This window comes from Nycticebus coucang, chromosome 8 (genome assembly GCF_027406575.1).
Source record: "Nycticebus coucang isolate mNycCou1 chromosome 8, mNycCou1.pri, whole genome shotgun sequence".
Taxonomy (NCBI): Eukaryota; Metazoa; Chordata; class Mammalia; order Primates; family Lorisidae; genus Nycticebus; species Nycticebus coucang.
In genome coordinates, this window is record NC_069787.1 from 5927508 (window position 1) to 5940685 (window position 13178).

General features: G+C 40.7%; 1 protein-coding gene across 2 annotated transcripts in view; it reads left to right on the forward strand.

Moving 5' to 3' along the window:
• Nucleotides 1-13178, forward strand: part of NR2C2 (nuclear receptor subfamily 2 group C member 2) — a 118268-nt gene that overhangs the window by 68241 nt on the left and 36849 nt on the right. For both annotated transcript variants that reach the window (XM_053598602.1, XM_053598603.1), the window contains one exon: nucleotides 1657-1767. In XM_053598602.1, the coding sequence (XP_053454577.1) occupies nucleotides 1696-1767 (72 nt within the window). In that variant the 5' untranslated portion in view covers nucleotides 1657-1695. The remainder of the gene's footprint in view (nucleotides 1-1656; nucleotides 1768-13178) is intronic.

Here is a 13178-nt window from a genome sequence, read left to right on the forward strand (position 1 = left end):
ATGTTTTCATCATTTTTGATGCTGTGGTCAGTGGGGTTGCTTCCTTAATTTCAGTTTCAGATTGCTTATTGCTAATGTGTAATAATAAGATTGATTTTTGTATATTTATCTTCTATCCTACAACAGTGGTTCTCAACCTGTGGGTTGCAACCCCTTTGAGGGTCGAATGACCCTTTCACAGGGGTCACCTAACTACATCCTGCATATCAGATATTTACATTACAAATTAAGTTATGAAGTAGCAACAAAAACAATTTTATAATCGGGGTCACCATAACATGAGGAACTGTATTAAAGGGTCGTGGCATTAGGAAGGTTGAGAACCACTGTCCTACAACCTTATAAATCATGTACTACCTAATAGTTTTTTGTGGATTGTGTAGTATTTTCTGAATATAAGATCATGGTATCTTCAAACAGAGATAGCTTTCTTCCTTTCCAATCTGAAAGTTTTTGTTTCTTTTTCTTACCTAACTGCCCTGGCTAGAAAGTCTAGTACAATGTTGGATAGAAGTGGAGAGGGCACACATCCTCTTCTACTGTTAAGTATGCTCTTAGCTGTATTTTGTAGTTACCCTTTATAAGATTGAGAACGTTCCTTTTACTCCTAGTTTCTGGAGTATTTTTATCATGAAAGGGTGTTATATTTTGTCAAGTGCTTTTTCTTCAGCAATTGAAATGATCACATGGCTTTTGTCCATTATACTTTTAATATGATATGATAAGCTGTTGAATTCTCATATGTTGAACCAGCCTTGCATTCCTAGGATAAATTCAACTTAGTCACTATATGTAATTCTTATATGCTGTTGGATTCAGTTTGCTAGCATTTTGTTGAGTGTGTTATGCATCTATATTCATAAGGGATTTTGGTCTGTAATTTTCTTTTTCTGTAATGTCTTTGTCTGGTTTTTGTATCAAGTAATACGGATACCATAGAATGAACTAGGAAGTGTTCTCTTCTAATTTTAGGAAGAGTTTGTAAAGTATTTGTTTATGATATACTTTTAATCAAGGATAAATAATATATGCCTACTTCAGGTACCCAGGTGAGCACTCAATACCTTGAACCTTGCCTTTGGCAGGTATTAACTAAATTCTAGACATTTGTGTTACTGGTAGGCTTTTCTTGGTTTTATCCCATTGAGCCTGGGAAGTTGTCAGGACATTTTCACAAGTAATGATCACAGTAGTTTTCAGTGTAATACTAATTTGGTTTGTCATTCCCTGGACAATTTTAAGAACCTTTCTCTCTGCAGATCATATTGTACCAAAAAATGGGCCCTTCTCTAGAAACTACCATCTTAAAGAAGTATTTTACGACTGGCTTTGGAGACGGTGAAAATTTTCAAAGACCATCTCTAAAAAATTATATAGCTTTCTACTTTATTAAAGTTGCACAGAACAGAACTGAAAATTCCTTTTACTTTTTCTTACATTTTCAACATTAGAAATACTATTTCAAGATTGTATTTCCTTGGTGTCATCCTATGGCAGTATCTCACTGATTTCATTTGTCATCTTGGGTCCGTACCTTGTAACTATACAAACTTATCACTCAAGGCCACAGTGAAAGCAAGAGGCATGGTCCTCAGGCCACCACTGGGCATCATCATTCTCAGACCCTTTGTGATCTAGCCCACTTTTCGCCTGCAGGTACCCCGTACACAGATCTCTCGGCCGGAATCTCCAGGGATGACCAGCCCCTCCCCGCGCATCCAGATAATCTCCACCGACTCTGCTGTAGCCTCACCTCAGCGCATTCAGGTACCTGCACCAGTCTCCCTGTTCTAGCCACCTGCCAAGAGCAGCTCTGCCTTCCCCGAATCCCTTCCAAACATAAACCTTCTAAAGGGTTTCACTAAATAGTTGTGTCTCTTGGGCACCAAGTACAGAACAACCTCATTTATTCTTAAAAAGTTAAGGAAAGGCTCAGCGCCTGTTGCTCAGTGGTTCGAGTGCCAGCCACATACATCAGGGCTGGTAGGTTAGAACCCAGCCCAGGCCTGCTAAACAGCAAGGACAACTACAAAAAAAAATAGCCAGGCGTTGTGGCGGGCACCTGTAGTCCCAGTTACTTGGGAGGCTGAGGCAAGAGAATCGCTTAAGCCCAAGAGTTTGAGGTTTCTGTGAGCTGTGATGCTGTGGCACTCTACTGAGGGCGACATAGTGAGACTCTGTCTCAAAAAAAAGTTAAGGAAAAAAATATGCAGTCATTTAGCTAACTTACTTTTTTTTTTTTTTTTTTGTAGAGACAGAGTCTCAACTGTACCGCCCTCAGGTAGAGTGCCGTGGCGTCACACGGCTCACAGCAACCTCTAACTCTTGGGCTTACGTGATTCTCTTGCCTCAGCCTCCCGAGCAGCTGGGACTACAGGCGCTCGCCACAACGCCCGGCTATTTTTCTGTTGCACTTTGGCCGGGGCTGGGTCCAAACCCGCCACCCTCGGCATATGGGGCCGGCGCCCTACTCACTGAGCCACAGGCGCCGCCCTAGCTAACTTACTTTTAAAGCAAAAATCTGAAGTATTGTTTGAAACTATTGGGATGTAGTACCATTTTATTATTTATTTGCTACCAAATTCAGTGGCATTATATTAGGATATAATATACTGTAGTAAAGAACAAGGGCCCCCGCTTGAAGTCAGATCCATTGTCCCACTTTCTGACCTTGGGCAAGTAGCTCTTCATTGCCTCAGTTTTTTTCATTTGGAAAATGTACATAGTAGTAGGACTTGCTTTATAAGGTTACTATGAGGAATCAATGGGATACTGCTTGGAAGATGCTTAGAATGGTGCCTGGAACATAATAATGTTCAATGTGTACTAGTTATTATATTACTAGTATTGTTACTATTAACTAGTTGCTAGTCACTTATGGGAAGTTTAGTCTTCCCCTGAGCTCTGAACCTGGCCTCTGACCTATTGAGTGTTTGTTTACCACTCTGAACAAAGGAAAGGTATGTATAGCTATTGAACTTGTAGGCAACAAGCTGGGAAGAAGGGATAATACATTGATGGTGGATTCAAGATTCGTTTTTATCTCAGCAAGCTGAATCACAAGGCCAGCTATAACTGTTGATTTTCTATTTCTTCTCGCAATTCTATCAGTTTTTCCCTCCCTTTGATGCTCTATTGTTAGGTGTTAGGTGAATACATGTTTGTTTTGGGGTTTTTTGTTTTTTGTTTTTTTTTTTGAGACAGAGTATCACTGTGTTGCCCTCAGTAGAGTGCTGTGGCATCACAGCTCACAGCAACCTCAAACTCTTGGGCTTAAGCGATTGTCTTGCCTCAGCCTCCCAAGTAGTTGGGGCTTGGGCACCTGCCACAACGCCTGGCTGTTTTGGGGGTTTCCTGTAGGCAACAGATAATTGGATCTTATTTTTTCACCCAACCAACAATCTGTCTTTTCATTAGTATAGGACGATCATTCACATTTAAAGTGATTATTGATATATTGGATTAATATCATCCATGGCATAAATGTTTTCTTTTCATTGCCAGAGATTTCTTTTCCTGCTTCTCTGATTCTATTGAGCAGTTTGTTATTCCTTTTATCTCCTTTCTTAGTACATTAAATATACTTGTTTTAAATGTTTTTAGTTGGTGCCCCTGAGTTTACAATATACCTTTTAACTAACCTAAGTCTACTTTCAAACTACACTGTTCTGTTTCATATATAATGCAGGTAGCCTATAACAGAATATTCTGTTTTCCTTCTGTCCCTTGTTACATTGCTGTCATTCATTTTATTTGTCCATGTGCTATAATAGCCCAATATATTAGAACTATCATTAAAGTTATTTTTTAGATCAATTATGAATAAGAAAAGTGAGATTTCATTGTACCTTTATGTTTCTTTTTGTTTGTTTTGTTTTGTTTTAAGACAGAGTCTCAAGCTGTCACCCTGGGTAGAGTGCTGTGCCATCACAGCTCACAGCAACCTCTAACTCCTGGGCTCAAGCAATTCTCCTGCCTCTGCCTCCTGAGTAGCTGTGACTACAGGCACCCGCCACAACACCCAGCTATTTTCTGGTTGCAGCCATCATTGTTGTTTGGTGGGCCCTGGGCTGGATTCGAACCCGCCAGCTCAGGTGTATGTGACTGGCGTCTTAGCCGCTTGAGCCACAGGCACCAAGCCCCTTTATGTATTTTTCTATGGCACTCCTTCATTCTTTATGTAGATTCAAGTTTTTGACTGTATGAGTGCTGTGGCATCACAGCTCACAGCAACCCCTAACTCCTGGGCTCAAGCAATTCTCCTGCCTCTGCCTCCTGAGTAGCTGTCCAAAGAATACATTTTGATATTTCTCATAGGGCAGGTCTGCTAGCAATGAATTCCTTTAATTTTTATTTGACTGAGAAGGTCTTTATTTCTCAGCCTCAGCCTCCCTTATAGGTTTAAAAAAAAAAATCACTGTAATTCACGTAACATAAAACTAATCTTTTGTTTGTTTGTTTTTTTGAGACAAAGTCTCACTATGTCGCCCTCGGTAGAGTATCATGGCATCTCAGCTCACAGCAACCTCAAACTCTTGAGCTTATGTGATTCTCTTGCCTCAGTCTCCCAAGTAGCTGGGACTACAGGCGCCTGCCACAACATCTGGCTATTTTTTTTTGTTGTTGTTGTTGGTTAGCTGGCCCAGGCTGGGTTCCTACCCACCATTGGTGTATGAGGCTGGCTCCATAAACACTGCTATGGGCGCCAAGACAAAACTATTTTGAATGAACAATTCAGTGGCATTTCAGAGCATTGAGGATGTTGTGCAACTAGTTCCAAAACATTTTCATCACCCCAAAAGGAAACATTGTATGCACTACACAGTTCCTCTTTATTCTTTCTCCCTAGTCCCTAGAAACCACCAATCTGTATCTTCTGTCTATGGATTTATTGATTCTTGGTATTTCATATAAATGGAAACACATTCAGTTCATGACCTTTGTTTTCTGGGTTATTTCACTTAGTACAATGTTTTGGATGCTTGTCCACATTGTGACATGTATTAGTACTTCATTCCTTTTTATGTGTGTGTATACCAAGGTTTGTTTATCCGTTCCTTCATTAATGGAATTAATGAGATTCATTTCTTTCTTTCGAGATAGCATCTGGCTCTGTCACTTAGGATAGAGTGCACTGGCATCATATCTCACAGCAACCTCAAACTCCTGGCTCCAGCAATCCCCCTTCCTCAGCCTTCCAAGCAGCTTGGACTACAGGGGTGCCCCACCACGTCCAGCTACTTTTTGTATTTTTTGTAGAGATGGGATCTTGCTTTAGTGCTCAGGCTGGTCTTAAACTCCTGGCCATTAGCCTCTCAATGTGCTAGGGATTACAGGCTCGAGCTACCATGCCAGACTTCTTCACTTCCAAAGTGTGCGTTAGCTAAATATAGAATTCTAGTTTGGTAGTTTCTTTCTTTCAACATTTGAAATATTTCACTCTTTTTTATTTTTAATTATTAAATCATAGCTGTGTACATTAGTGCAGTCAAGGGGTACAATGTGCTGGTTTCATATACAATCTGAAATATTTTCATCAAACTGTTTAACATAGCCTTCATGGCATTTTCTTAGTTATTGTATGAAGACATTTGTATTCTGCATTTAGTAAGTTTCACCTGTACCCATTCTAAGGTGCACCGTAGGTGTAGCCCCACCAATTACCCCCCCTCCCCTCCCCACTCTTTTTACTTACATGGTTTCTGATAAGAAGTTTGTTGCAAATCTTAATTTTATAGGTAAGGGGTTTTTCTCCTCTGAATTCTTTCAAATTTTTCTGTTTGTCTTTGGGTTCTTGCACATTGAGTATGTTGAGGAAATATAATTAAAACAAAATCTTCTCCCAATCCAGAAAACCTTTTCACAAAGATCATAGGGACAGAAAATTGTTTTATTATTGATTGAAAAGGCATTAAGCCAGAATATGATGTGTATCATAGGTAATTCATTAAGAGCCCATAAAGGCACAAAAGAATTTTACCCTTTTATATAGCCAAGCAGGTACAATCCATTCCGTACGTGTTTTTAAGATTTTAATGTTACTATAGAAACTGGGGAGCCCCACCCATATTAGCTAATTACCTTTGGCTGGAGGAGAAATAAATTTCCCATAACTTTATGATAGCAATAGTTTTGCAAATTGGAGCAAAGTACCCATCAGTTTAGCCTCTTACCTCTACAGCAATGATTTTCAAACAGTGTACTGTGGCACACTGGTGTGCCATGAAAGGATCTAAGGTATGCCATGAAAATGTTTAAAGATCATTAATTAAACTTTTTTTTTTTTTTGAGACAGAGTCTTACTTTGTCACCCTCTGTAGAGCACTATGGCATCACAGCTCACAGCAACCTCAATCTCTTGGGTTTAAGCAATTCTCTTGCCTCAGCCTCCCAAGTAGCTGGGACTAAAGGCGCCCGCCACAACTCCCGGCTATTTTTTTGTTGTTGTTGTTGTTGTCGTTGCTTAGCAGGCCTGGGCTAGGTTCAAACCCACCAGCCCCAGTGCATGTGGCCAATGCCCTAATCATTGGACTACTGGCACTGAGCCATTACTAAATTATTTTTGAAAGAAGTTCAAAGCACAGTAAGTACATATTTTTTAAAAAACTTTTTTTTGTTTTGTTTGACAAAGTTTCAGTGTGCTGCAGAAGTTTTAACTCTTAAGTTCTCCTATAGGTTCAAGTGTGCCGTGATATAAAAAAGGTTGAAAAACATTGCTCTATAGGAACTGAAAGATAAGGGAGCTAGGTATTTGAGACAACATTCCTGAGTTCTTAGACGAGAGGTTTATCAAACCACTAAGAAGATTTATGTGCAACTGAACAGGACAAAGAAAGAAATTCTGAAAGGAAAAGGAGGGGGAAAGCTCTCTTCCCTTATTTTCAACAGAATTAAGCCTGTCTTTAATTTAATATTTGTCATTACAGATATAGGATGTCTACATGTAATTTTTCAGTATTCTTCTTGGTGTTTTCTGAATCTACAGAAACAATTGAAAACAATTTTCAGAATCTACAGTTGATGTCTGTCATTGATTTTGGAAAATTAGCAGCCATAATTGTTTCAGATATTTCTTCTTCATTTTCCTCCTTCTGGTATTCCGGTTACATATATGTTACATCTTTTGAACTTACCCTAAGATTTTTTTTTTTTTTATCCTAAGATTCTTGAATATTCTGTTCAGTTTGGTTTAGTTTTCCTATCTGTTCTTACATGTTGTCTATTTTTTATAGTAAAGCCCTTAACATATAATTCTTTGTCATATAATCCTAATATTTGTATCATATCTGAGTCTGGTTCTGATTCTCGTTTTGTCTCTTCAAACTGTTTTTCTTGACTTTTGGCATGCCTTGTAAATTTTTGTTGAAGGCCAAACCATATCCATATTGTGTAATAAGAACTGAAGTGAACACGCCTATAATGTGAGGATTTATGTGAGTCTGTCTGGCTAGCAGCTGAGCTATGTAACATTAAACATCACCATCACAGGTGTCAGAGGCTTCAAATTTCTGTAGCGCCCTTGTTTTGGCTCCCCTCTTGACTTTGGGCGTCCCTAGATATTCCTTCTCAGCTCTTCTAGCTATAATCCACTGTTACTACCCTGGAGTCCTGTGGGTATGCCGGAAAGGTGTAGGAGGGAAGCTTTCTTTTAATATAATTCCATGATTAAATCTCAGTATTTTAGTAAGCCTGTGTCCTTGGGCTGTGACCTTGACAAATGTTTCTTAATTCCCCTTGCTTCCCATTCACACGAAGCAGGAAGGCTAGAGGAGGCTGGAGTGAGAGAAATGCTCTTACTTATGAGATAACACCCTTTCCTTTTGAACATAGGCTTTTATTTTGGAGAAGGCTCTAGTTACAAAGATTACTCACTTCTTCCCCTGCCAGAGCCACCAGAAGATCTTTCCCAACCCTTTACCATAATAATCAACTGGGGTAAAACCCATGAAAGTGTGTATGTTAGGGGTGGAGGGGAGTTTCTCACTCCCATGCTAGTCCACACTCAGCCTCTAGCAGTTATCAAAGTTTCTGCTTCTGGGTTCCTACTAGCCATGGTTCCTGCAGCTTCTACTCCAGGCAGGCAGATCTCCTGTGACTTTGACTTCACCACCTATCTCCAGATTTTGGGATGGCAGTTTGCCCTGCAAACTCAGTTCTCTGATGGGCCCAAGAAAACCCATTGATTTTCAGTTAGCCCAGTTTTTCTTATTGTAACGACACACAGTCAACATCAAGGTCTTTACCTATTGAAGTTGAAACCAGAAGTCTGCTTTGAACTCTAAACTAATCTCCAGTAGCTTACTTGATATATTGATGTGGACATCTCATACTTGGCAAGTCAAAAACAAACTTCTGAATTCCTACCAAGCCTTGCCCCTCCACACCTATCATCCACCCCATTGCTCAGTCTAGAAACCTGAGTCATTCCTTCTCTCTCCCCTCAGCGTCACATCTCTGCCATCTGCACATGCCTAAGCTGCTTCCTCTGCATGTGTCCCAGTGGCCCACCTCTCTGAACCCACAGCTACCCCCTTTACCTCTTACCTGGGCATCTTCACAGTTCCTCAGCTTCCACTGTTTTTCTTCTATATTTTTTCTGTCCATCATCTAGAAACATTTTTCCAAATTTTAAACACTTCCCATCATTCCCTCACTTGAAATCCTGAATGTATTTAGAAAACACATTTTATGTTATTCAGGGAGGGAGGCTTTGTCAAATATTTTATCTCCCTGAATTTTGTAAGATATTGCTCTGATCAATTGCCTCTGATCAACACTTAGTATTTATGTGAGTTAAATTTGGGTTTAAGTAGATTATTTACCTTTTTGTATAGGTCAAAAAAATGTTCAAGTAGGCACCTTTTTTACCTTTTCTATTTTTAATTTAAACATCTTTACTATTGTCCTATAGCATATCTGATAAATTTTATGCATACTTAGTCTATTTATACTACAGGAAATAGTGTGTGTGTGTGTGTGTGTGTGTGTATACAGTAGAACCTCCATAGCTAGCCACCTCCCTACACTGACCACCTCATTAAGTTGACCTAATTTTCACAGACCGGACATGTACCACATGTACTTATCAGTACAGTAGACCTAGTTTTTTGTGTTGACCACCTCTGTATGTTGTAGTCCTTTGGGTGGTCAACTTAAAGAGATTCATAAAATAGAATATGAAATCAGAAGAGCTGATTTAGGGCAAGGAGACAAGCCCTTGAATAGCTTCCCATTATACTTAAAATGAAATCCAAACTCCAGCAGGGGCAGCCCACCTCCCTCTCTGGGCTGCTGGGCTATTCCTGCTTGTCCATGAGCCTAACAGCAATTCCAGCAACTCCTTCCTCTCAGGTCTTTCCATGTGTCAGAACATTTCCCTTTGCTTAGGACATACTTTTCACTGATCATTTATCTGGTTGCCTTCTCCTCAACTTTGAATCTTAGCTAAAATGTCCCTTGTCACAGAGGCCTTCTCTGAGATCTTTTTCTAAAGTTAAGTTCTTATGGTATTCAACTTGATCTTTTCCCTTATAACATATCCTATAAATTGAAATTGTTTACTAACTGGTTTGTTTACTTACTTATTGCTAGTCTCTTCCACTGAACTAAAAATTTATGAGTGCAGGAGCATCTCCGTGTGCTTTTGTCTTGCATACTGCCTGGCACAGTGTAGATCTCTCTATTTGAAGAATGAATGAGAGAGGGACTGAGCCACAGTGGAAAGTCTTGACTTAATGGGAGAGATTTGATGACATGAAAGGGGTAAGACAAGACTTTCTGAGTGAGAAGAGAAATATGTGGGAGCTTAAAGGGGGAAATTCTTGTACACAGGCCCTGTTATACGCTCTGGATCATGTACCAAGTACTTTCACACACATGGTATCGTTTCACTTTCCTAGCCATCCTTTTTTATAAGTACGTAAAGTGGGGCTCAAGGGCTTACATAACCGATCCAAGTTGGGACATAGTCAGGATCGCAAACTGAGACTCTGCAGGGAGGGAGGGAGGCAAGGTGAAGAGTGGGCATAACTGGAGAGCCCGTGCTCCATCCAGAGGGCAGCTAGCTGTGCCCAGCTCCAGCCAGGTGGCACCTTGGGAGAACTTCAGCGCAGGATGCCCAGAGCTCCCAGTTTGTCAAGAGAACTGTGAACTTATTTTGAGGGGGAAATACTCATTATTTAGATGTTGGCAACCAGTTTCTTAAACAATTTAATCTTTAGGAAGTCAAACAAAATCTACCTGGTGGCTGGTTTTTGCCTGTAGGTCATTCGTTTTCAGGCTTTTCTTTACAATAGAAATAATGAATGGGTGCCCATGGAGGAGAATGGCAGTGTGTCAGGTTACTTCAAGGTCCTTTTGGGTTAGAACTAGGAAGGGCCTTGGCTTGGAGGAACACAGTCAGCTCTGCTATAATGTGGCTTGTACATTCCTAAAATTCCCATGCTATACAGAATTGTGCAGTGAAAACCACAGGACTGGTGGTGAAAAATGGGTTAGTGGCACAATACTCAAAAACTTTGTCAGTAATACATTGAAAAACAGGTAATGAATCTAAAACTGCAAGTGGTTAAAAACATGATGACTTCAATAAATATGGTACTTCAACTTGAAAAAGCCTTGCAGTTTCTTGTGGGGATGGGGAGGATTGCATCTCATGAGTGGTAGACAGAGGGTGATCTGAAATCAAAGGAAAGTTACAACACTGAATGGGTAGGTATAACCCACACTTATTTTCCGTATTTACCTAAGTGTTTCTCATGGAGGAAAGCATGCACAAACAAACACAACATGTGCATTATGCTGAAATTATTCACTGACTTACCACTCATGTTGGAACAAATCAACCTTTTCACAGCAAGTGTATAGCAGCTCTGATTGTGTAGCTAAGCCATGGAGGACATTACAAATCATATGGAAAACAGGATATCCTTCCTTGCATTTCATTACTCCCCTGTCCCTAGTTTCTTACTGTTTACAGGCAGGAAGTAGGAAGATTTATTCCAAATAGAGAAATTAAATCAAATTTGCCTCTTAGGTTCCTAGGGCTACCATAACAAATTACCACAAACTTGGTGGCTTAAAACAACAGAAACGTACTCTCTCTTGGTTCTGGAGGCCACAATTCTGAATTTAAGGTGTTGGGAGGACCATGCCCTCTTAAGCATCTAGGAGAGCATCCCTCCTTGCCTCTTGTTAACTTCTGATAGTTGCCAGCAGTCCTGGGCATTCCTTGCTTGCTTGCAGCCGAATCTCTCCAGGCTGCCTCCATTGGCACATGGCTTTCTCATAAAGATGCCAGTCATTGAATTTAGGGCCCACCCTAATCCAGTATGACTACATCTGAATTCGATTATGTTTACAAAGACCCTATTTCCAAGTAAGTTCACATTAACAGGTAAATATCTTTAGGGGCACAATAATTCTACCCATAACACCTCTCCTCCACTCCTACACAAGTGCCTTACATTTAATGAGTTTGGATATATCCTGGCAATTTGATGCTTCCTCAGTCTCATTAAATAGGAAAATGTCGGGCAGCACCTGTGGCTCAGTGAGTAGGGCACTGGTCCCATATACCGAGGGTGGCGGGTTCGAACCTACCCTGGCCAAGCTGCAACAACAACAAATACCCGGGTGTTGTGGCGGGCGCCTGTAGTCCCAGCTACTCGAGAGGCTGAGGCAAGAAAATCGCCTACGCCCAGGAGTTGGAGGTTGCCGTGAGCTGTGATGCCACAGCACTGTACTGAGGGCAATAAAGTGAGACTCTGTCTCTACAAGAAAAAAAAAAAAATAGGAAAATGTCTGCTGATGTTTGTTAACAAGGTCTTTGCTTTTAGGTTCTAGTAGGGTATTCTGGGGGGGGGGGGGAGTGTTGTTTTCTTTTTTTTTTTTTTTTTTTCCCCTGTCTACACTTTCAGTTTTGTCCCAGAAGTGACCTGGAAAGGGGAGGATAAACAAAAAGACAAAAAAAAAAATTGTATTCATTGAATTTATATGACCCTGTGTCTTTGAGGGAAAAAAGGAAAAGAATACCCTGGGCTTTAGAATGTATTATGTGGTGCCATCAAGCAGCTATCCCCGTCCATACCCAGTCTCTCCTACCTTCCAACCCCTTCCGTGGCTCCATACCTGTCACTCCTCAACCATGAGACTGGGGACGAGCACAAAAGGAAATGACATAGTACCTTCTAGCTGTGTGTGCTCGGGTTGTCTCTGAACTCCCCAAGGGCAAAGAAATTACTAGCCTTGCCTTGGGTTTCCTTGGTAATTGAAGACCCCTGTCAATTGCATGGCTATTCCATTTCTTTTTCTTTCCTTTTTTTTTTGAGACAAAGTCTCACTACATCACCCTTAGTAGAGTGCTGTAGCATCACAGCTCACAGCAACCTCAAACTCCTGGGCTTACGCAATTCTCTTGCCTCAGTCTCCCAAGTAGCTGGGACTACAGGCGCCCGCCACAATGCCCAGCTAATTTTTTTTTTTTATTGTAATTGTCATTGTTGTTTGACTGTCCTGGGCTAGATTTGAACCCGTCAGCTCCAGTGTATGTGACTGGTGCCCTAGCTGCTGAACTACAGACACCAAGCTGCTCTTCCATTTCTTAACAGAGAAAACAGTTTAGGAAGGAAATAAGAATTGATAGACATGGAAAGAAAGTAAAACATTTGACTTGCACGTCTCAAGGTTGTGAGGGCCTTCCAAAGGCCATCTTGTTCTTCTAAGGCAGGAATTCCTTCTGTGCCAGCTGAGAGAAGTGTGTTTCAATCAGCTCGTGTCTGCAGTCTTTCAGTTTGAACATTTGGGTAGGGAAGTTTTTTTTGTTTTGTTTTGTTTTTTGTTTGAGACATGCTCTCTCTCAAGTCACCCTGGGGTTGAGTCCTGTAGCATCATAGCTCATAGCAACCTCAAACTCATAGGTTCAAGTGATCCTCTTAGTTCAGTCTCCCAAGTAGCTAGGACTATAGGGCCCACTACAACGCCTGGCTAGTTTTTCTATTTTTAGTAGAGATGGGGTCTCACTTTGCTCAGGCTGATTTCGAACTCAGCCTCCCAGGGTGGTAGGATTACAAGCATGAGACACTATGCCCAGCCAGTAGGGAAGTTTTTTGAAAGGCAGTTCTTTTCACAAGATTTTCTGTATTACGTTAAACCTTTTTGGTAGATTCTAGATTATAATC